The sequence below is a fragment of the Camellia sinensis genome, chromosome 4 (assembly GCF_055761805.1).
Source record: "Camellia sinensis isolate YWXY chromosome 4, ASM5576180v1, whole genome shotgun sequence".
NCBI classification, from domain to species: domain Eukaryota; kingdom Viridiplantae; phylum Streptophyta; class Magnoliopsida; order Ericales; family Theaceae; genus Camellia; species Camellia sinensis.
In genome coordinates this window covers 213,380,221-213,402,860 of record NC_138964.1, presented here as the reverse complement: position 1 = coordinate 213,402,860, position 22,640 = coordinate 213,380,221, and the positions used below count along the sequence as shown (strand labels likewise).

The 22,640-nt window shown below is 35.0% G+C and overlaps 1 protein-coding gene and 1 non-coding gene across 3 annotated transcripts; one reads left to right on the top strand and one right to left on the bottom strand.

The window, feature by feature from the left end:
- The first annotated feature begins 1,065 nt into the window (after positions 1–1,065).
- Positions 1,066–18,318, top strand: HYP1 (hyperosmolality-gated Ca2+ permeable channel 2.3). Of its 2 annotated transcripts, none has more exons than XM_028226757.2 (13): positions 1,066–1,257; positions 3,665–4,058; positions 6,013–6,150; positions 6,978–7,041; positions 7,143–7,352; positions 8,201–8,389; positions 9,585–9,883; positions 11,341–11,617; positions 13,122–13,397; positions 13,841–14,074; positions 14,391–14,557; positions 17,307–17,342; positions 18,028–18,318. In XM_028226757.2, the coding sequence occupies exons 2-11, from the start codon at positions 3,778–3,780 to the stop codon at positions 14,547–14,549; spliced, it is 2,127 nt and encodes a 708-aa protein (XP_028082558.2). In that variant the 5' UTR covers positions 1,066–1,257; positions 3,665–3,777; the 3' UTR covers positions 14,550–14,557; positions 17,307–17,342; positions 18,028–18,318. The 2 variants fall into 2 exon arrangements, with proteins under 2 accessions (XP_028082558.2, XP_028082559.2); XM_028226758.2 differs by having other exon boundaries at positions 1,088–1,257; positions 3,720–4,058.
- Positions 18,319–18,924: 606 nt separating this feature from the next.
- LOC114283886 (uncharacterized) lies at positions 18,925–21,154 on the bottom strand. Its single transcript, XR_014328368.1, has 2 exons — positions 21,042–21,154; positions 18,925–20,906 (listed from the first exon to the last, which is right to left on the bottom strand). It is a non-coding gene; the product is annotated as an uncharacterized LOC114283886 (transcript).
- Positions 21,155–22,640: the final 1,486 nt, after the last annotated feature.

Below are 22,640 nucleotides of genomic sequence, written 5' to 3'. Positions count from 1 at the left end.
ATATTTATAGCTTTCTCTTTCTATTAAATTTAGCTCTATTTTCTCATCTTCTTGAGTTACGCTAATCATTCGTTCTCCATAGTGTTTAAATAAATATTATTTTTTATGAATCTTACCTAGCTTATACACATATTTAGCTAGAATTAACTCTAACTTTTCTTTTTTAAATTTTTCTATCTGCTGTTCTACATCTATAAATTCTTCCACTTTAACATCTTCATCTTCATTACGCTTTTTACTACTACTTCATTTTATTAGCTGTTTAAACATTTTTATTTTCTATAAATTCTACACACTGGTTTCTTAGGTAATTTAAGCTTTTCAAAATATCTAGCTATATCTTCCTCGTTTACTTGAGATTGAGGTTTGTTGGATTGTCCTTCTATTCCTTTTTCTTTCTGAAGTACTATTTTTTCTAAAGACGCTAGACGATTTTCTAAGCTATGTAGTTGTTCTGATAGGTATTCAAGTTTTTCGCACAATCGAATTAAAAATAAAATTTCTATATTATTTTGTCTTACTGATATTTTATCTGATTAATTTATTCCTTGATAAGTACTAATTCCTTCCGGGTTATTATGAAAGTCTTCTGCTTGTTTTAAAATAGTCTGATAATCTCTATTAGCTTTCTTATCACTACTCATAAACTGATAACATTAAAAATTCATATTTTTTTTTGCTATCATGGTGAAATTAATTAATTTTTTAATAAGTTCCCTAATAAAAATAATATATATATATATATAAATAAATTTAAAATCACACGAGGGTACTATGGGTAACTGACAACACAACGAAGTCGCTTGTGGGGAGCTTCTATTTACAAACACCCATTCCCTTCTTTACACATCTTTTTCAATAAATAATTGGTTCGGAAGTAGATTTTCGAAAATAAGCAATTGGTTCGGAAGTAGCTTTCCGAAAATAAACAATTGGTTCGGAAGTAGACTTCTGAATTTTTATTATTTTTTCGACAATCAATTTTCGAATGGATTTATTTGATGTCTATAATAGTAATTTTATCTGAAAAAAAAATTTATAATAAAAATAATTTTTATGAAGTGTGGGCAAAGAGGGGGAGGTGGATGTGTAAATAGAAGCTCCCTCGGATGTGCTTATCACAGTAGAAATATCCTTCAGCTTTTGTTCAAAAAAAAATATCCTTCAGCTTCACTTCCCCACTAGTTGAAGTTCATCACTACTTACTTACTTTCCCATTTCAAATGCTTCAATTACAGATCCATATTCTAAATCCAGGTCTCATCTTCTCTCACCCTGCACTCATTTTTGCTGCTATTCACTCCATAAACTGTGTTTTTGTATCCAGTTGTATGTTTATTGATTAGGGTTTCGATTTCTCTGTCTGCTGTCAACGTAGCTTTTGTTTTTAATGTGAAAGAAAGCAAATTCATGTTAAATTTGGCATAAACCCAGTAGAAATCGACTTGTTTTGATCGCAAATTTGCATAACATGATTTTGAGAAGTTGGGTAGTGGAATTGTCAATCGTTATTCCAGTTTCGTCGCATGAACTATGAATGCGAGAATAGGAGTTATGGGTGCAATACGGCGTGGGTGTAAATCATAAGGTTGGTTTATGGAAAATTTAATTTAGTTAACTGTAGCAAGGTTGTTAAAATCGAGATCTGGGTAGGATCATTGGGAGGGATTTGTGGACTAGATGTAGAATCGGATTGAGGATCATAAGATTTTACTTTTAATGTAAAATAAAATGATAAATTATTTATAATGATAATGTATATTAAATAATTGTAAAATCACTAAAGAAAAATGATTAATTTGATATAATAATGTATCTTTTATGTTATCATAAATTAGAAGAGATGTTTGTAGAAAGAATTTATAGTCAAATTTTCTTATATAGATATACATATGTACATACATATATAAGAAATAAATAATAAGATTTTTTTTGGGTAGGTTCGGGATCGTAGTTGAATCGGGATTGTAATGCGATTTTACACGATTTTATGATTAGGATTGTAGTCACTTTAAGATCCTACTAAATTTGAGATCCTAATGTGATCCGGATTGTTTAGCCAAACTAGAGTTGTAGGATCTTAAGATCCTTTGATCCGGTTCGAGATTTTGATAACCATGAATTGTAATAGTTCTTGAGGATGTAGTACCTGTATTACTCTATTTTCTAAATCAGTCTCACATGGATTCTTTTATTTCTCATATCGTGTCAATTGGACATGATAAGCGTAGGGGTGCGGAACACGTGTTTGACACCCGTACTTAATTAGACATTTGGATCAATAATTTTATATGATATTTGAAGAAGTTCACATTATCAAGTAAAGAAAATGTTTTTCTTGCCTCTCACGCAGACGGGAGATAGAAATTGCATATTTTTCCTAAATCTTATTTAACCAATTTTTGGATACATATTTCAATATATTATGATGAGGTTTAGGAAGGCACAATGCTTGGACTTGCACCCGCACCTGATATTTATTCCTGATTCCATGTAAAATAGTTCAAAATGATTGAATACCTGTGTCCCTCTTATGTTAAATTCAAATTGTCTTGGGGTGTGAAAGAACAGAGTTCAGCAAGGTTTGATGTTTATATGGATCTGAATGTTGGCGCATGCCCCTTCCATTGGGATTTTTTTTTGGCATTCGTGAATCGAGGAATCAATCCGTGGCCCAAACAAATGAATATTAGGGGGACTTTGGGGATTATTTAGCTTTTATAAATAGTGCTTAGAATTGTTCGGCACAATTGTAGTTCTTGTGAACTTAAATGTGTTTCTCCACTATACCACTGTGGTTTTTCTCTACTTTGATGTAGATATTATTCAAATTTGTTTACAGACTTGGGAGGCTGTTTCTATTTAAGTTTTGGTTTGAACACAATTGACCATTTTGCCTTTTAGGTTGGAGGTTGAAAAAGGCTATTACTATTTTATTGGACAAGCATAAGCCGGTCATTAATATTTAGCCCAATTGTTGGCTGGTTCTAAGCATAGAGATGGTATTGGTATATGTGCAAAACAAAGTCATATGCCTGCACCTCATGATCATGAGTTCCTTTTTTGAGTACCTCATGATCATTAGTACCTTGTGGTTGAAGAAGACCTTCGAGAACAAATATTGGATATCACAGGAAAAGCGGTATTGATGAGCAATTAAATTCATTGGCTATTGTTAACTGGAAACTAGTTAATGGGACAGCACTTATGAATGGTATTTTGCATTGAGTACTAAATTTCATGTGCTGATTCTTAGCTGAATGACTGCTGTCATTGTGTTTGTGTTTACCCCTCTGTAAGTATGGGCAATGTTGTGGGTTTTTTAGGGTGCGATAATGTCTTTGATCCCTTACTTGCCTGTAATTCCTTGGCATTTATTTACAATCCATAAATCAATTATGGGCTGATATCTAAATAGTTTCTTTAAAAAGGTGATTTTTATTTACCTTTATCTGTCTATTCATCATTATTATTATTCTGTTCTATTATTGCAGTGATTAACCATTAGGAATGTTAGAGATGAATGCTGACCGCTTTTTGTGTGTGTGAAGTGCTCAATTATCTTATCCTTTAAAAAAATTAGATATTCATATATAAGTTACACAACAACACATGTTTCTCAGTTTTTTGGTACTTCTATTGCTGACTTCACACATTTGAGCAGCTTTTATACTAGGTTATTGATTTTGGGCACCTTTGAATTCCTTCTGCCGGTGCAGTTGAATTGATGGGATTGAGGAAGTGATAAAGAGTTGATAATTGCACTCATCTGAAGGAATGATTCTCTCTGCTCTTTTAACTTCTGTTGGAATCAATCTTGGCCTTTGTTTATTATTTTTTACTTTATATTCTATATTGAGGAAGCAGCCCAGTAATGCCATTGTTTATGAACCACGCTGGGTTGCTGAAGAAAAATCTGAGCAGAGAAGTCAGTTCAGCTTTGAAAGGTTATTACCTTCTTCTGGTTGGGTGAGAAGGGCATGGCAGCTCTCAGAAGAAGAACTATTGTCAATCTCTGGTTTGGATGCTGTAGTCTTCATGCGTATTTTTATCTTTAGGTAAAGCAGATCTTTACAGAGGACTTAAATTTTGAAATTCTGTTCTATAGGACTAGGAGTACAGCAGTAAGCAGACTAATATTTGTGAAATAACTAGATATCTGCGATTCAGCATACGTGAGTGTATTTTTTATGAAGTCCAAATGAAATCAAGAATCTAATAGAGAGAGAGAAGACCAATGTCCCAATTAGGGGTAAAACCCCTAAGGGCTAGCAAGAGGAACTAAGCTCTACTCCAATCGCAATGAATATTCTCTATTCCCAAAAACTAAGTACAATGGGTATTACATCACCTATTTATAGACTACAAGCAACAAGCTATTTAACACACACCATCAAGAATCAAATAGAGAGAGAGAAGACAAATGCCCCAATTAGGGGTAAAATCCCTAAGGGCTAGAGAGAGAAACTAATCTCTACTCCAATCACAATGAATATTCTCTATTCCCAAAAGCTAAGTACAATTGGTATTACATCAGCTATTTATAGACTACAACCAACAAGCTATTTAACATAAAAACTAGTCTATTTATTCTACTACGTCAATTTTCTTTAAGAGACTTAGTATTACATGCTGTCTCTCTCTCTCTTTTTGCATGCATATGTGTCTTTAAATGTACTATATTTCCCTCATGCTATAGGAAATGTTCAAAAGATTCTTATGCTAATTGTGTTACCATATAGATGACGAGATTAAAGAATATGCCAAAATTAAGAAGGTAACTTTAAATTATATTTAATATAACCAAAAATTGTGTCAAAGATGAAAGTAAAAAAGGGCTATCAATTTTATCAATTTGCCAGCATTATCTCAAATAAAAGGAGCTAAATATAAATGTTCCAAGTTCAAGTAGTACATAATGTCTACCTGACAGTTATGCTACTTGTATTCTTCTACAACCTGCCTACAATTTCGTGGGCACTTCAACTCAATTAACAAAGTCTTGAATGATAATTTCCTAGTGTTTGTGTGGAAAATTATGTTTCTTTGTCTGGGGGCTTTTTGTTATTTATTATTATTATTTTTTGGGTGGATGGGAAATTTCAGTTTTGGATACTTTCTTGTTATAGGCATCAATTTAACAAGGTCCCTCATGTTTCTTTGTCTGGATACTTAATTTTTTGGGTGGATGGGGAATTTCCCCAATCTCAATTTTCTTTTGGAGTTTAGTGTGATTGTTTTAGTTATGCTGTACACATTTCATCGGTGCTCTGTGTGCATGAATAAGGTAAAGTAGTCTGACAAGATGCGCTAGAACTGTTTGTCATACTATTGGCCTCTGTTTAAAATATCAACTCATCTGGTCATTGTTGGGCTTCTCTCTTGATTACTAGGTGTAGATTGATTACATTTTAACAGTATTCAGAGCATGCTATGTATTGATTTCCTTAGTTTAGGAATAAACTCGCATTCTTATGTCCCTTTGTAGAATGATTATGTTTCTTTTTGTTTGATGACACAACTTTAGTGCTCATACTTTAGCCTTTTTATGGACCAGTCACTTTTTTTTTTTTTTTTGGTGGTATTGTATCAGAGACTAAGGGAGTGTTTGGGAAGAGACTAAGGGGGTGTTTGGGAAGAGGCTTTTTGGGCTAAAATACCATTAAAAGACAAAATAGGTTAAAATAGCCAATAAGACAAAATTTCACATCAAACCCTTAATCATTTTACTTTTTCTCTCACAAACATTACATCCAATCCAATTGCAAAAAAATCCAACCCTCTTCCCAAACACAACTATTTTAACTAGGCTAAAATAACCAACTGCTAAAATAACCAACTCCTAAAATGGCCAACTTCCCAAACGGGGCCTAGGTGTTCTGATTGTATTTCTATCACATAACCTGCCTGTGTCTTGATTGGTTCCCTGATCTGTTAATGCCTACTTTTATCCTTCTTGTCACATATTTTAAGCAATAATTTGACATATGATAACATTCTTTTACATTTCAGCTTGAAAGTGTTTGCTTTTGCTGGGACTATTGGTGTTTTTATTCTTCTTCCTATTAATTATCTGGGGGATTTTTCTGACTTGGCAAACAAGTCCTTGGATTCGTTCAGCATTTCAAATGTCACTAGTGGATCAAACAGGTGATTACTGGTTGGCCTTTTGAACCAAAAAGTTTATATGTACTCATGCAGCTTCAAACTTTTGGTTTCAATGTAGCTGAGGATAACATGGAATGTATTTCTTATGGCAAAACCACATGGGATGATATTTTATTCTGTTCTTATTAATTTTTTTTTCCTTCTAATGATGTTGACTGTCATGTTATAGATGCAATCATGTGTCATTTATCCTGAAACCTGGTGTCGATTTTTTTAGCATTGGTTCCCCCTCTCCTGCCCCTCCCATTTTTTTAAAATTTATTTTTTATAAATTTTTTCTACTCCTTTTATATATTTATTAAATGTAGTTACAAATATCGAGGTAAAATGAAGTTCATTGGAAGTTTGATCCCTTCAATGGCATGAAGAACTTTTTACCTTTCAAACATTTTTCTACACTGAAATTTTCAAGCTAGTGCATGAAACTGTATTGTTTGCAGTGGAAGTCTACTGTGGACCTCTTATCTCTATATAGTGTTTGGTTGTTTTCTGGTGCAAATTTACTTAGATGGGTCTAACTATATCGGACTTCTCAAGTCTAATTTATGTATGGAATGTTTTATTGGTAGCACTTTATCTGGTCTTGACAATTGTTATTCAGAAGTTTGTCGGGTGGCTATTAAAATTATACTTTATTACAGTAGCAATTTTCTGTTTCAGTTGCATACTTTGTTTGCAGATATTGTTCGTGAAGTTCTGAATGGAGTCATTGATGGAATCACAATTTATTTTAATTGCATTGCCTTCTAGTATGTGTTTAGTTAAGTCTGATGCAGAAAACCTGACTATGTTTTTTGGCTTTTCCTAAGGTTATGGATTCACTTTTGTGCTGTTTATGTTTTCACGGCATTTGTCTGCTATCTTCTTTATTTTGTAAGTAATATTTTGTGTACCATTTTTATTGCTGGTTTATTGGAGGGAGAAAAAACATCAATGGAGTTCTAATCGCATCTGGAATATGATATAATCTGCAGGAGTTTAACTATATTTCATCAAAAAGGATTGCCTATTTCTATGCATCCAAACCTCAGCCACATCAGTTTACTATATTAGTAAGAAGTATCCCCGTCTCATCCGGGATCAGCGTCACTGAAAGTGTTCAAAACTTTTTTACAGAGTATCATTCTTCCACGTATCTCTCGCATTCAGTGGTTCGTCAATCAGGCAAACTTCAGCAGCTACTTGTAAGCATTTGTGTGGAAGCTTTGTAGATTTCTTTTCTTTTCTGATGGGAAACTGCAGTTTTATTTGCTTACCCTTTTATCATGGTCATAAATTCTAATTGTTGGAAACTTTTATTGTTTCATTCTTTTATGAGGGTTATTTATTTTAGCTAATAGTATGCATATATATTGTCACTTTCTGCTCACTTTTCGAGAAAAGCCCTTTTTATTTTATTAGTAAAGCCTAAAAACTTACTTATTGAAAAACTAAGCACTAACGAGCTCCCTCTCTTTCTTCTTCTTCTCTCTCCTCCTATGTCTTCTCTGGTTCTTCACCATTGCCTTCAGCTCTCTCTCCCATCAAGGTTCCTCCATTTGTGGGCTGCATGTGTAACTTGATGTTTTATGGAGACCAACTTCAAGTTGTATGGCAGACAACATTTAGATTTGATTCTTTTAATCCATGAAATGCATGGATTGTATGTTTAAGTGTCTCAAGACATACTTAAAAGCTTAGAATAGTTCATTGTCCTCTTATTATTATCATCAGCTTTTTTTTGGTAAGGTTAAGTTTTATTCTAGAACCGAAGGAATTATTATCATCATCCTTTTTTGGTAAGCGTGTTATTGTTGTCATCGTCATTTTTTTGTGTGTAATTGGTTCATGTGAATGAAAGTTTGAGCCTTTTGGAAGATTAAATTAGTTGCAGTCTGCACTCCTTTTCATACATTGTTCAATTGGAGCATTAGAACAAAATTATTTTAGATATAACACTTCAGATGTGGTTTAGTGCACATCCTAAAACTATATCAACTTTCTTTCTTTTTCCTTTGTGACTTCTATTCATTTGATTTTTTTCTTCTTCTAGAGTGATGCAGATAAATTGAGTAGGAGGCTTGTTCGCTTGAAGTCAACAAACCGTGCTCGAGAAAGGTTGAGGCGTGATGGCTTTTTGGGATTGTTTGGACACAAGGTTGATCTTTTAGATTACCATGAAAAGAAGCTACAAGACTTGGAAGATAACATGCGGATAGAGCAATCTTCACTGGTGGGAAAGGTACGTGCATTGAGTGTCTTATCAAGTTATCATTATGGATAGCTTCTGGCCATTTGTGGGAGTGGTATATCCTGTTGGCGGAAGTTGAGAGTTAAAGCCCCAGTATTGTGATGGGCTTGTGTTGTTAGTATCCACCTCACTAAAATAAAAAAGAAAAGATCGTTCAGCATATTTTAATCAGCAGGAAAAAAGATCGTTCTGAAGGAAACAAAAAAGTTTGAGAAGTTCACGTTTGAAGTTTTCTGGTGACCTGGTTCATTCATTTTCAGATTTTCCAGGATAGTGATCCTTTTTCAGTGGCCTGGACATGTTACTGGATGCATAAGTAACAATCACAGGAACTCACCCATAAGAGCTACTAGCACAAGGGATGTCATTTGGGTTCATTGTTCCTACTTATATACCCAAGATCACCCATGCAAACTTCCAATGTGGGACGGGGTCGTTAAAACATATTTGTGTCCCACCTTTTAAGTGGATTTTGTAGACCAAGCATCATGGCCATTGATCTGTGTGCTTATGCTTGGAATTATGTACTAGGTTCTGTTATGTGTGCCACGTACTACATTGCTTCACCACAAAATAAGTAGCTCAACAGACGTCATAGTTGTTTGAGCTGGGTTTTGGCATGGAGGACATTAGAGGGCCGGCTAGCTTAATTTATAAAAGAAGGCCACAAATACACACTGCAAATCATTGAATGATCATGTGCTTGCCTGTGCCAAGCATAGTATCACATTGTAAAAGAGGCAACAGTCGAACTGCCTGTCAACTGCACTTGCACTAATAACAGCATAAGTTCTTGGAAGCAATTATGCGATTTCTTGCAATTTTGATTTCATTATTCTAAGCCACTTCATGGTCTTGGTGGGGATTTTAATTGCATAAGTGGCCTTCAAATCCACACTAGTGTTTGTAATCCTACACTAGACAAGTATTTCAACTTTTTATCAGTATTCCATGCAGACATGTGAAGTGGTATTATATCTACATTTATTGTAAGGCATCTTCTGTGTTTATTTTTGAGACATGACTGATTATGTGTTTGTCTATGCAAGACATTTATATGCAGCATTCTCCCCTCTATGATAGTTAATTCTTAGATAATAATAGCTTATTTGTGTAGTGCTTGAATTGATTTCAAGATGGTATCTGATACGACCTGTTTTACAACTATGCCTTTCTCATCTAATAGGAAGTTCCGGCTGCCTTTGTGTCTTTCAAGTCGCGTTATGGTGCTGCAGTAGCTTTGCACATCCAACAAAGGGTCAATCCGACCGAGTGGGTTGCTGAGCCAGCTCCTGAGCCTCAGGATGTTCACTGGCCCTTCTTTTCTGCATCATTCATAAAAAGATGGATTTGCAAGTTCGTGGTTGTTGTCACATATATTTGTATTACAGTTCTATTCCTTATTCCAGTTTTCATAGTGCAGGGTCTTACTAATCTGTCTCAGTTGGAGACCTGGTTCCCTATTCTGGAAGGCATACTGAGTATGTAAGTTGCTACCAACAATTTCTTGTATAGTATGCTGGATTTGTTTTTCCTTGAGATCAAGCACATGTGAAAGATCTTTGATGGCCCTGTGACATTTTGCAATTACGTCTATCTGCATTTACCTCTGAACTTCTACAAACGACCTAGAGGATACCGTGTACCTGTCCACTACTAGAAAGCTTTAGAGTAATGAAATGGATGTTAATCACGTTGGCTTTAGAGGCCATCTTGACTATTAATAACTTGAGAGGAGGGGCAACATTTTGATGAATTAACATTACATGTGCAATGGTATGAATGAATGTATAAATCACCTGCTCCTTCATTGTGTGCTAGCTAGGGATTGTGGGGCTTGCTTTTCTCCATGTTTGGAACTTGCATGATCGGCTTGGCTGCTGGAGTAGAGGATGCCCTCAAGCAGAGTGAAGAAGACACAGGAAGTGCCGACTCTGGTGTGCTTGACGTGGTGCTAATGGAGTTGTAGGGATCATAGGAAAGTTTGAACTCCCGGTTCACAAGTGGAAGGGAGTGATGAGGAAAGTTTGAACTCCTGGTTCACAAGTGGAAGGGAGTGATGTTGACTATCTTGTGTTTTTGACTTTTGGAGTTTTTTCCCTTTTCAATTATCTAGGGGAATTGTGTATTCCAACAGATATATAGGGCCTGTGCCTCCCTTTTTAGCATCTCTTGAGGATATGGACTGACTTCTCAAAAAAAAAAAAAAAAAAAAAAAAAGAAAAGAAAAAAGAAAAAAAGAAAAAAAGAAAAGAAAATAATGATATAGAAATTGGATTAGAGTGAATGTGGAAAAGTAATAACAAGAACTAATTGCATTTTCTTGAAGTTTTACTTATAATTATAACTTGAGTGCATTTTATCTGTCCAAAAAAAATGAAAAAAAGGGTGCATTGTGTTTCTTTGATTTATTGACCAAGCCAAGTTCTATGAGTTATAAATACAATTTAAGGTTTAGCAAATTTGACCTTTTTATGCCACAAATAAACCTATATAAACCATTACGTTATCAGCCATCATATATGGTTAGTGTAGAAGGTTGATACTTCAAATGTAAAATGAGCTGTATGGGAGTAATTGAGATGCCCATTTAAGCACTTCCAGCAGAAGGTGAATTCATTGAAGCTGTGAGGCCTTAAAGCATTCTTCTTGGGCCTTGCTTTGAGGACGCTAGTCAAAGGCCAAGCCTCAAATCAGTTTTGTCAACTTGTGTATTGTGTAGTTTAATGAAAATGGGAAAAAGAATCTGGATACGACTAAAATGTGGTATAGTAATATTAGACTATTAGTACTATCAAGAAGCTCTTGGAAAATTTGGCACTAATACTCTTCTTGAGTCTTGACATTGCTGCTGTCCCTGTTGAGCTTAATTTTTATTCTTTTTTGAGCAATTACATGTTATGGAAGACAATGTACTAAAGCAAGATCTTTGTGATATACAGAGCATTCGTCAGCGAAGTGATTACAGGATATCTTCCTAGTCTTATTCTCCAGATGTTTCTATTGTTTGTGCCACCCGTTATGTTGATGCTTTCTTCCATCCAAGGGCATATTGCATTCAGCCGGATAGAAAAAAGCTCATGTTTCAAGTTATTGGGGTTTACCATATGGAATGTATTCTTCGCAAATGTACTGTCTGGATCAGCTCTCTACCAGGTTAATGTCTTCCTAGAGCCCAAGGAAATTCCTCGTGTATTAGCTGAAGCTGTTCCAGCACAGGTAAAAATTATTACCATTACTGATTGGACCTTTCTGAAGTATATCTATGGTGTTATTTTTCCTCCACAGTGGAAGCAAATCTGTGAAATTTCAATGGCATGTGTTGCATTTTATTGTTATGATTCACACTGATATGTCTCATAAATGTTTGAACCTTGAAGTGTATTTAATCCTCTGCCTGGGATCCAACCAAAGTGAAAGGGGAGTAAAAAAAGATATGTGCATTCTTACATTTGTAGGCAGGCTTTAGTGATTTTTTTTTTTGTTTGGCATATTTTGAAAGAGGTTCTACACTTTATGTTGTTTGTCGAGGAAGTAGTTGACGAAATTGGAGTTGGGGGTTTGTTACTTGAGACTTTAGAGAGGTTTTGTTCTTGTGTGTTTTAGGATAAGTTACAGTTAAGATTATTAGCAATTTTAGGTTTTAAATGCCAAGTGTTTGTGGTTGGAGAGACTATAATGGCCATTTTTGTTACTTTGAGTTGACTACCATGACACATCCACAAAATCAACGTATCTGGTGTTTGGATAGGGAAGAAATAGAATTGAGGACATTATTTATCAAAAAAAATAAAAAATAAAATAGAATTGAGGACATCAAAGGAACATGGGTCCATTTAGCCAACCTCGTGTAGTTGGGATAGGGCCTATGAAATTGAATTGTGTCAAGTTTGTTACAAGCTAAGATATATGACCTTATGTTAGAACACTACATCTTGTTGTGACATGTGGTGCAGTCTGACACTTCGATTAGAATGTCCCCTATGATGTGTATCTTGTCACAAATGGAGGGTGGCATTTCCTTGGAGACTCTACATAACTTCCAACCAAAAGATTCTTTCCATATGAATATGATTGAAAGGTTTTGTTGCCTCTCAGAGTGACACAGAGAAGAGCTTGGTATAGTGGAATACTGGATATCATGTAATCCAAAGTTTACAGCGCATTGATGTGTGCCATGTGTTGGTGTTCTCTATAATGTTAGGTTGAGAAATCCAGACAGCAAATTGATATTAACGATTTGCAAATTGTAGTTTGGATAAATAACAAGCATGAATGTGGCTTATATGATGAAGTTCAATGTGGATCTTTTTGTTCGCTATATTTATCTGGAAACATATACATCTATCTAGCTAGTTTATAGGTGTCTTAGGATTGGTGGGAAAACGGGAGCCATTGTGGAGTGGATGCCAAGGTTTGAATCCGATTGACTATCACCAAAAAAAAAAAAAAAAAAAAAAAACCTAGCCAGTTTAACTTATGGAAGTTGTACTACAAAGATATTGGATGAAGGTCATGGTACAAAGATACTGGATGAGATTTTGTATCATATGGTCCTTTAAATGCATTACAGATATATAACGCATAAATGCAATAATGGTTACTTGTAAGATTTTTCTAGCAAACTGGTTTTTTTGGCTTCAAATCCCAGCTCTTTTGAAACCATTTCCTGGATTTCATGATATACTTCGAGGATATGATGCTAATGTTATTTTTGTTGCAGGCTTCCTTTTTTATTGCATATGTTGTGACATCTGGCTGGACTGGCACATCTAACGAACTTGTTCGACTGTTTCCCCTCATCTGCAATTTTATAAAAAGAAGATTGTCAGGAAAAGCTGGTGATGATTTTGAGGTGCCTTCAATTCCTTACCACAGTCAAATTCCTAAGATTGCCTTTTTTGGACTTCTTGGTGTAACATACTTCATCCTTGCACCCCTAATTCTTCCATTTATCTTGGTTTACTTCTGCCTAGGGTACATCATCTACCGTAATCAGGTTAGTTGGATGCTTTTTTTTACTCTTATTACATTGGCGGCTCTTACTTTTTGTGTTGTTAATGTAAATAAAAGAAGTTTTGTCTGCAAAAACATAAAAATAAAAATGCTGGGTGCACTTTCCTCTACAAGACAACCAATCAAGTGCATCTGAGCTTGTTGAAGGCATAATTTGTTTTAGAACCTTTGCTGATGTATACCTTAATGTGATCAATGAATTGCAATGTTGTAAGGACTTCATTCACTTTTATTTTTATAATTTGTGGATGTAATATTAAAAAAATATATAAAAAATATATTTATTTATTGTGCCTTGATTTTTTATTTTTTTTACTAAACTGTTGTTGGTCTACCTAGTGGAGCCATTCTGAATATTTGAGTGTTGCCCATGTGCTGGCTTGCTTGATTGGCAATTTGAAATTTTTTAGCATATTTCTTGTGTAGCTATTGAATGTTTATGCACCCAAGTTTGAGACTGGTGGAAAGTTTTGGCCAGTAGTACACGGTTCAACAATATTTTCCCTGTTATTGATGCAAATTATTGCCATTGGAATATTTGGGCTGAAGCAACTTCCCCTAGCAGCCGGCTTTTGTGTTCCTCTTCCAGTTCTCACTCTTATATTCAATGACTATTGCCAGAAACGTTTTCTACCCATATTCCAGGCTTATTCTGCTGAGGTACGTTTATACAGAACACCAATTGTCTATTCATCCTCTTGATTTTTATTGTTTAGTTGATATTAACTGATATGGAAGACATTTTGTATATATTACTTACTAAAAGAAAAAAGAATCAAAATCCCCCCCAAAAAAAGAGGGTAAGTTGTATGTTACTCACTGGACTACTGTGAAGTTGTATTGTAGTTCCATAGCAATAGTCGACCTAATCTTAAATTCTTTCCTTTCCCATATTTTAATGTTTTCTTTATAAATTTTTCCAGTTGCATTATTTCTGTCTGACCAATATACGCTGAGCATGTTGCGTGCCATGCAGTGTTTGATAAAGAAAGATCGTGATGATCAGAATGATCCTTCAATGGTCGAGTTCCTCAACGAATTAGTCACTGCATATCGTGATCCGGTTCTGATGCCGATTCAATATTCTGGAAGAAATGATAGAAACACTTCTCTCCTTCATGCTGCTGAAGTTTGAAGTTGGAGGTAACATTAATTACTAACTACCAAGTTTTAAGTAGCACTACATGGTCCTTTAGATTGTGCAGTCTCGTGAATGGTTTGTTGTGATGGTGAAAACCAAAAATAAATGTGATGTACATTACAAAGATATTTTTGGTTCCTAAAGGAAATCTTCTTCTTGTTGTTCGTTGTTTGTTGTATCATTATAAATAATAATCATTATCATCTCAATAACAACAGAGTTTATTATTGTTATCATCATGTTGTCTTGGTGTCTTTTGATTTTAATTGAAATTTAAACACTATCACACCTGAGCCAAAGAAGTCTAAACCCCCTACGTTTAATGCTGCAATTATTTATTTATTTTTATTTGTAATAGAAATGTAACACACCACACCACCAAACCTAGGCAAAAAAGGTCCAAACCAACACATTTACCCTTGAGACACTACTAGAAATATGACTTTTGTCGCAAAAAATCACTTTTTATACCAAAATCTCATTTTACTTAAACCCCAATCGCGTTCTTAACTTAAAAAATAAAAATAAAAAAATCGTGTAAAACTTGCCCTAGGTTTCACTCTTATTTCCCAAATCTTGATTTCGCTCTCTCTTGATTTCGCTCTGTTTTCTTTCTCGATCACCATGGTCATTTGAAGAAGAGACCTCCAACAGTATGAACACTCTCTCTCTCTCTCTCTTGGTCAATCTAACTCTCTCTCAACTACGAAGCTTTGGTTTGAATCAATCGTTTTGCTATATTTTCATATTGTGTGTGTGTGTTCATTCATTGCTGAGTAACTTTGATTTAGGGATTGTTTGGGGTGTCCTAAATAAGTGTATTTTTTGTCTTTTTGGACTAAAAAGTTGAGGAAAAAAAGATGGTTGTTTGGGATAATTTTTTGACTTTTTATGAAAAAATGTGTATTAAAAAATTGTATAAATTAGTGTATAGGAGAAGATTGGATGGAGTAGGCTGTACAATAGGCTGAAATGAGGGACAGCGTCCTCAGAGTGTTGTTTGGGAGATGATTCCTTGCGTTTTGGGCATTGAATTGGGGTGCTATTCTGCCCAAGGAGGCCCACCACGGGTCCCGTTTTGCTAATTAAAACCGTTCAATATGTAGAACTCGTCGAGTACTATATTCTTGTAAAAAATCACGTTGATCGGATATCGATAGCTGTCTGATCGGATTAGTTTGTTTTCAACCGTTAACTATGACACCATCTATTTTATAAATTTTAACTGATTTGATCATATACTTACCGATATCCAATCAACGTGATTTTTTACAGTCATGTAGTACTCGACGAGTTTTACACATTGAACGATTCAGATTATTAAAATGGGATCCTTGATGGGCCCCTACGAGCCGAACAACACCGTGTTATTTATACACCTAATACCGTGCAATTTTTCCAAAAGTGACCTCTACGTGTTGTACAGCAGAGTTGTTTGAAATGGTATTATGTGTTAAATTAATTTTTTAATATTTTTTTTTGGTGAATAGTGCTAATTTTTTTACTTTTTTTTTGTAACTTTTTGGCTTTTTGTCTTTTTTCAAAGACCCCAAACCAAGCCTTATACCGAGATCACATATCTTTCCTGCTTTTAATTTTCGTCTATATATCCTTACTATAAGTTCAATAGTCATGATCGGTGATGGATTTTTGTGGTTCTGCATGTATAGAAATTGTATCGGCGTGTGCTCTGTTCTAATACCTTCTGAAAATTTTCTTCTGTTTTAATACCTGCTGAAAATTTGATCGAATTTTTGGTCATACTAGCAAAAAGAAACTATATTTATTTCTTATTTATTTTAGATTTTTGATCATTTGATTAATTTCTCCTAAAACCGAACTAATTGGTACATATATATGTACCAGATCTGGTGCAATGCATTTTAAACAAATCGAACAAATCAGACTTTAGTAACCAAAACCGTTCTCTCATGTAACTTTGTGTTTTGAATTGATTCAAACATTCTAATTTGCTATATTTTCTATTAAAGACACTTCGTGATTGATAGTCCGGTTTGAATTTCTGGTGCGTTATGTTTGTTTTTGTATTGCTGTTTGTTATCTTCTCCATTAGTCGTAGTTGATTTCTATATTGCTGTGTTAAATTTTGATTTCAAGCACTCTCTATAGTTTTCAATATCAATTTAGTTTGATGAAGCTCAGAAGTAATTTAGATCTTGAATTAAATGATGAATTACTTGCTACTGATATCTTTCTCGTTTTTGAATTTTTTTTGATTCTGTGTTTTTGGGGTTGAAGTTCATGGAAAACAAAAGTGTTTCTTGGAACTTCCAAAGCGTTTTTGGACATTTATTTAAGTAGAGCAGTGGCTTTCTATCATCTCGAGAAAACATTAGTGTGTTTTTGCATTAAAATACAGAAACAGGCCACTCACTTTTCTTTTGGGTTTTGCATGCTTCATTTTCTAAATTTTTGTTTCTCTATCTATCTTCTCACTCTTCTAGGACAGAAAAAATATCTGTATATACAAATATGGCACACCCAGATGTTAGTGTTTGTTTTCTTTTGGATGGATTATGTATTAACTTTTTGGCTGTCTATTTTGATTTTCATAATGTTCAATCTTAAGTTTTTACAATTAATTTGTTGGAATGTTTATAAAGTTTTCATTATTTCTTTGCAATCTCTGCATTTTTTCTACTCTGCTTGAGGCTTTATATCTAAAGAAAGATTTAGAAATTGGGTACTTTGTGTTCTGATCTATTCTCCATCATAATGTGTATTGATTAGGTGCAAGCTTGGATTTGAGGAACATATATCTCCATGGTGAGTTTTTTTGTACATCTCCTATTTCATATAGGAATGAAAAATAATAATAATGATTTGATTTGAAAGGTCTGAGCTGCCATTGGATTCTTGTGAGTGATCCATAACACCATGTTCTTCATTTTCCATCTCTTTTTCTGTGTTTTCACCACTGTCAACTATCTTAACATCCTCATACACCTGAATGGCCTATCACAGTGGATCTTAATAAGCAATCATATTTATAAGTAGAAAAAAGCTTAATGACACCAGATAAAGTTATTTAAAAATTGATATAGGGTGAGCATTTTTCTAGTGTTTTGTGGCCATTCTTGCCATTAGTGCTGATGGGTCACTAAACATTGTTGTAAAGATGACATAACTTAGATAGGCCATTGACTTAATCTGGTTGACTAACTGATGGGGTGTTGGCTGCAGGTTTGATTACAGTTTTATTTGGATAAAATACAAGCCTAATTCCATTTATCTAGTTGCTCATAATATCAGTCAATCTTCTCGATATGAAATTGTGCAGTCCCAAAATGTGTTATAAAGTTTAAAATGGTGGAAGATAAATAGTTTTTGTTCTGCCTTTTAATATGAAAACGGTTCTGAACATGCAATATCTTTCGTAAAACAAGATATAGGTTTTTCTTGGTACTTCGAATAATTTCTAATTTTATACCTTTTGTGCTATTCTTTTCAGAGTTTGGGGTTATGCATCAGTTCTCATGTTTTCTATCATTGTGGTGAGAGACTCATAGGACCAACAATGAAGTTGGTAACAAATTGGAACTCGATCAGTATCTTGTACAATGGTGAACATCAGCATTGTAGATTTTGGCTTTACTAGCATTTTATCTGGATTGTGTTTTTGTCATAAAAGAACTTTTTTTCAGGTTTTTAGTTGTAATAACTTTTACATATGGCTCCAATTTTGAGACTCAAATGGAATTCCTGATTAAACTATAATGTTATACTGCCTGAATTCTTGTCATTGCTATTCCTAAAATGCTTAACGTTACACCTTTTTTTTTTTTTTTTTTTTTCTTGATGGTAACAAGATGGTTGTCAAAAAACATGTTAACAATTTTCTTTGTTTTTTTGTGACGGTAAAATAGCGGTCGCTGTAAATAGTTTAGGTGGTCGTGAATAATTTGCGACCGTCGTTTTCTCATCGTAAAAAGTATGTCACTCCACATTTGCGATCTCCATTTACCATTGCATGAACTGTTGCAAAAAATCTCTTGCAATTGTATTTTTATTATTTGTGACGGCTTGTAGCGGTAAGTGTTTTTTTTGGTAGTGAGGGGGCCTCATCTCTGGGAGGAGTGAATGATGAAGACTCACAAGGCTTGGTATGGTGGGTCTTATAGACAAAGATTTAGAGGGAGCTTTGCTCTTAAACTTGAATTCCCACTTAGGTGCCTTTACTATGAAGGCTGTGGTTATCTTCCCTCAAAGAGTTTTTACTATAATGAGATTTGTTATGTATGATGTTGTATCGAATGTTCAAATAAAATATAAAGAAAGAGTTGTCCATACTAAATTGGCAAAATGTATATGCAATTTTTTTTTTTTTTTGACAACAATGATTGTAACATTTATTGAATAATTTTCCAAGAATAAATTAATGCTTATTGATGCCCGGTTACAAATTGTTGACTTCATCCAAAGTACACTAGCCTAAGCTACTACCTAGAGGATGAGGTGGTTCAAGGAGAGGAGAGGAGAATAGAAGAAAACCCCAATTCCCACTACGCCCTTAATTATTCCAACTAAAGAAAAACTAGAAACTGCCAAACCACTGAGCCAAACTCTTATTCGAAGCATGCCATCCACACTTTTGGCACGTGGGACTGACTTTTAAAGTTCATCATGGTCACGGTCATCATCAGGTTTAGTGTGATCATGAATGTCAAGACCACGGTTTTTGCGAGGCAAAATGCTACATAAAGAGGACCAAATTGGAAGGATTTTTCTCAAACCCATGATGTAGTCTTTTGTGGTGCCAGAAGCAAAGTTGAAGCGTGCGTAGGAATCCCCTTTGAATAGATATGCCTCATCTCTCTTGTGTGAAGCAAGTGCTGCATCAATTCCGTTTTCAAAGATGGTTTTTTTCAAACTAGGAAAGCCTTGAGTGATGAGACGGATGACAAACAAAGAGGTGGGAATCAGAACCGTAGTTTATATGAGCATACTGGTTGTCTTTGAAGAGGTACGCTTCATACCTTTTCGTTGACTCAAATGCCGCGTCTACACCGCTTTCAAAGACGGTCCCTTTGAAGAAGGGGAACATTGCAGTAATGGTCATCGGACCTTTGATTATCTTGTCATTGGTGGTGCCTGGTGCGTAGTTAGTCTGTGCACAGAGATTCCCAGTGAAGATGAACGCTTCATTCTCATTATGAGACCCGAAAGCACAGTCTATTCCATGTTCTGCAAAGGCTGTGCCTGTGAGGGATGGATACCCATGGCAGACAAGAACCGGTCCATGCAACACCTTGTCTTTTGAAGCTCCTGGAGCATAGTCTATTAGCACATACTCGTCCTGCATGAATATATAGGCTTCATTTGCACGAGACGAACGGAATGCAGCATTTATGTAGCTCTCAGAGTTAGCTACATTGCCAGCATACCAATCGGTGGTGTCACAGCCAAAGTCAGACTCGATGGACACTTGCTGTTTCTCTTGCTCAGAGACGGCGATGGACACTTCTTGTTTCTCTTGCTTGGACACTTGTTTCTCTTGCTCTGAGTTGGAGATGGACACTTGTTGTTTCTCTTGCTTGGACACTTGTTTCTCTTGCTCGGAGACGGAGACGGTGACGGCACTGGGTCGGTAAATACTAATTGTTAGAGGCACCCTTCCACCATTTGCATCCAAGCAATCAAATATTGGCCTCCGAATGTTGAGCAACCTTGGTGGATGCGATTGTGGATTGAATTTCCCATTTATTCTTATTACGTTATCTATTTTCTCCCGTCTGGTATATATCATGCCAGCAATAAGGCTGAAGAGTTGAGCAGATCGGATGTATTGAGGGGCAATGCCAGCAACAAAGCAAACCTCGTCTCGGGCAGCGTACTGGTAACGATCACCAAGAGTCTCAGCTACCCAAATGCCACCGGGAGCATATATCTCGTATCGATATACCTCAATTTTGGTCTCAAGGTTGAGGCTGGGATGCCAAGCGCTGTTAAGCGTGGTGCTAACGAAAGCATGGGTGGCGGGCCGGGTGGAATTAAGTGGCCTGCCACCATGATGGATGTAGTGTTTCAGATTGAAGTAGACCTCATCAAGAGTGCCTTCTTGACGCCTTGCTTGGAATCCATTCCGAAAGACCTCCTGATAGGGGGAAAGATCCCAGCGAAAGACATGGCGGAGGATGTCTTCTTCTCCACTGCTGCTTCTGTACACAATGTTAGGCAGAGGGGGAGTTGCAATACGACAGTTAAAGTAGTAAACAGTTTCTACTAAAAATGGAGCTGCACGCTTGTCTTCTTCATTGACAGGTTGAGGGAAGTTTGCTGCACATCCTCTCCACTGTGAATTCGGCAGTATCGACATTTTCTTCTGTTTACCTGTAAAATAAACATCATACAAAAACTATGATGTGTATGATCTTGCATTAAATTATCAACATGTTAAAACTTCAACCCATAGGAGCTTATTTAAATTAACATCAACACATGACAATAACATAAAAACTACATCACCTTAATTGGAATAAATAAAAGCCCGACAAACTTTGATGCTCAATGAATAGGAGAGAGGCTTTTGGTATAGAATTGATAGTTGAGACTTGTCTTGACACAACTGAGGAAACCTGAGGGACTAGGAAGGGGTATATATAGTGGTTCAGCCTTAGCCATATGTTGGACGTTGCGAAGAATTCTTTTGAGTCATCAGAATAAAATATAATACATTTCTCTACAGGCAAGGCATGTAATTTCAACAATATGCGAAAAGTACAATTCTTTTCTCCTTTTTTGAGAAAAGAGTATTTCAAGTTAAATATAAGTGTCATACTCCGTTTGGATGGAGTGATTTGGTGAGAAATGACAAGAAATGATGAGAAAAAGAATTCTTTTATGATATTTGATATATAAGTTGAGTGAGAAAGATGTGAAATAGTGAGAAAGAGAACTCTTACTGAGCTTATTTCATTTCTCACCAAAAGTGGAGAGAAACAAGTTTATTGGGAAATTCTATTTCCACACACTTAACCAATAAATTCTATTTCCACACACTTAACTACCTCAGTACACATCTTCTCTTAGTAGACACACTTATTAATTTGACTATGAATTAATTTTCTCAATCAACACTCTGAAAGTTACAACTATATCATTCACTCATAATCATTGTACACATACCACTCAATTCTCCTTTCCACACACTTGTTGAGTGACCCTACTCCTAGATTTGTAGACTCAATGTAGACCCACGTGAAGACCATTCAAGACCATAGTTTGAAGTGAAGACAAAGTCCTCCATTGAAGACTTCCATGGAAGACCCTATTGAACCTCCATTAAAAATACCATTAAAAATCCTTTAAAATATTGTTGAAGATGAGCCATCTTTCCAATTTTTTATTGCATTTACCATTTTTAGATCTCTATGCACTCCATTGCCATAAAATCCTGATTTTTTTTTTAAATTTTAATTTTTTTAATGTTTTTCGGTTTGGGGATTTCGGCATTAGTTTTTCGAAATTATACATTCAGTTCGAAACTTAACTTCCGAATAAAAGTGATTAGTTTGACAAATTTGTTCTTAAAATTTTTTTTTTTTAAACTTTCGGAAATAGAATTTTCCAAATTTATTGGTTGTCAAATATTTATAATACCAAGATTGTCCTTTAAAATACAAAGAAAGAAAAACAAATCTCACTCATATCTCTCTCTCACATGCTTTGTTTTTTTTACTTATCTAAACATGATAGTAAGAAAACATAATTATTTCTTCTTTTTTTTCACCTAGATGAGAAACCAACCATCATTTCTTCTCTTTTCTCACCCTGCCATAGTGTAAAGGCAAGGCATGTAATTTTCATTAACATGGCTCTGAAGAATAAAAGTGTACATTTTTTTCTTTTTCTAAGATGCTTCCACTTTTGTGGACTTTTCTATATGCCTTGAGTCGGTGATCATTCATTCTTTCTTGTGGTTCAATGAATGAATTCACAATTGATAATCCCTCTTGCCACATTTCACACATTTTGTTTAATTTGCACTGGAAATTATGGTTTTGTTTGGCTTCAAAAAATGTCAAATAGAAAATTTCAATTTGGTTGAAAATATATAGAAAGTCT

What these genes read in the sequence shown, in the direction of transcription:
- HYP1 (XM_028226757.2), top strand. Translation starts at nt 3,778, where the DNA reads ATGATTCTCTCTGCTCTTTTAACTTCTGTTGGAATCAATCTTGGCCTT. An exon ending in TCTGCTATCTTCTTTATTTT is followed by an intron (nt 7,042 to 7,142) that starts GTAAGTAATATT and finishes TATAATCTGCAG; the next exon opens with GAGTTTAACTATATTTCATC. An exon ending in ACATCATCTACCGTAATCAG is followed by an intron (nt 13,398 to 13,840) that starts GTTAGTTGGATG and finishes TTTCTTGTGTAG; the next exon opens with CTATTGAATGTTTATGCACC.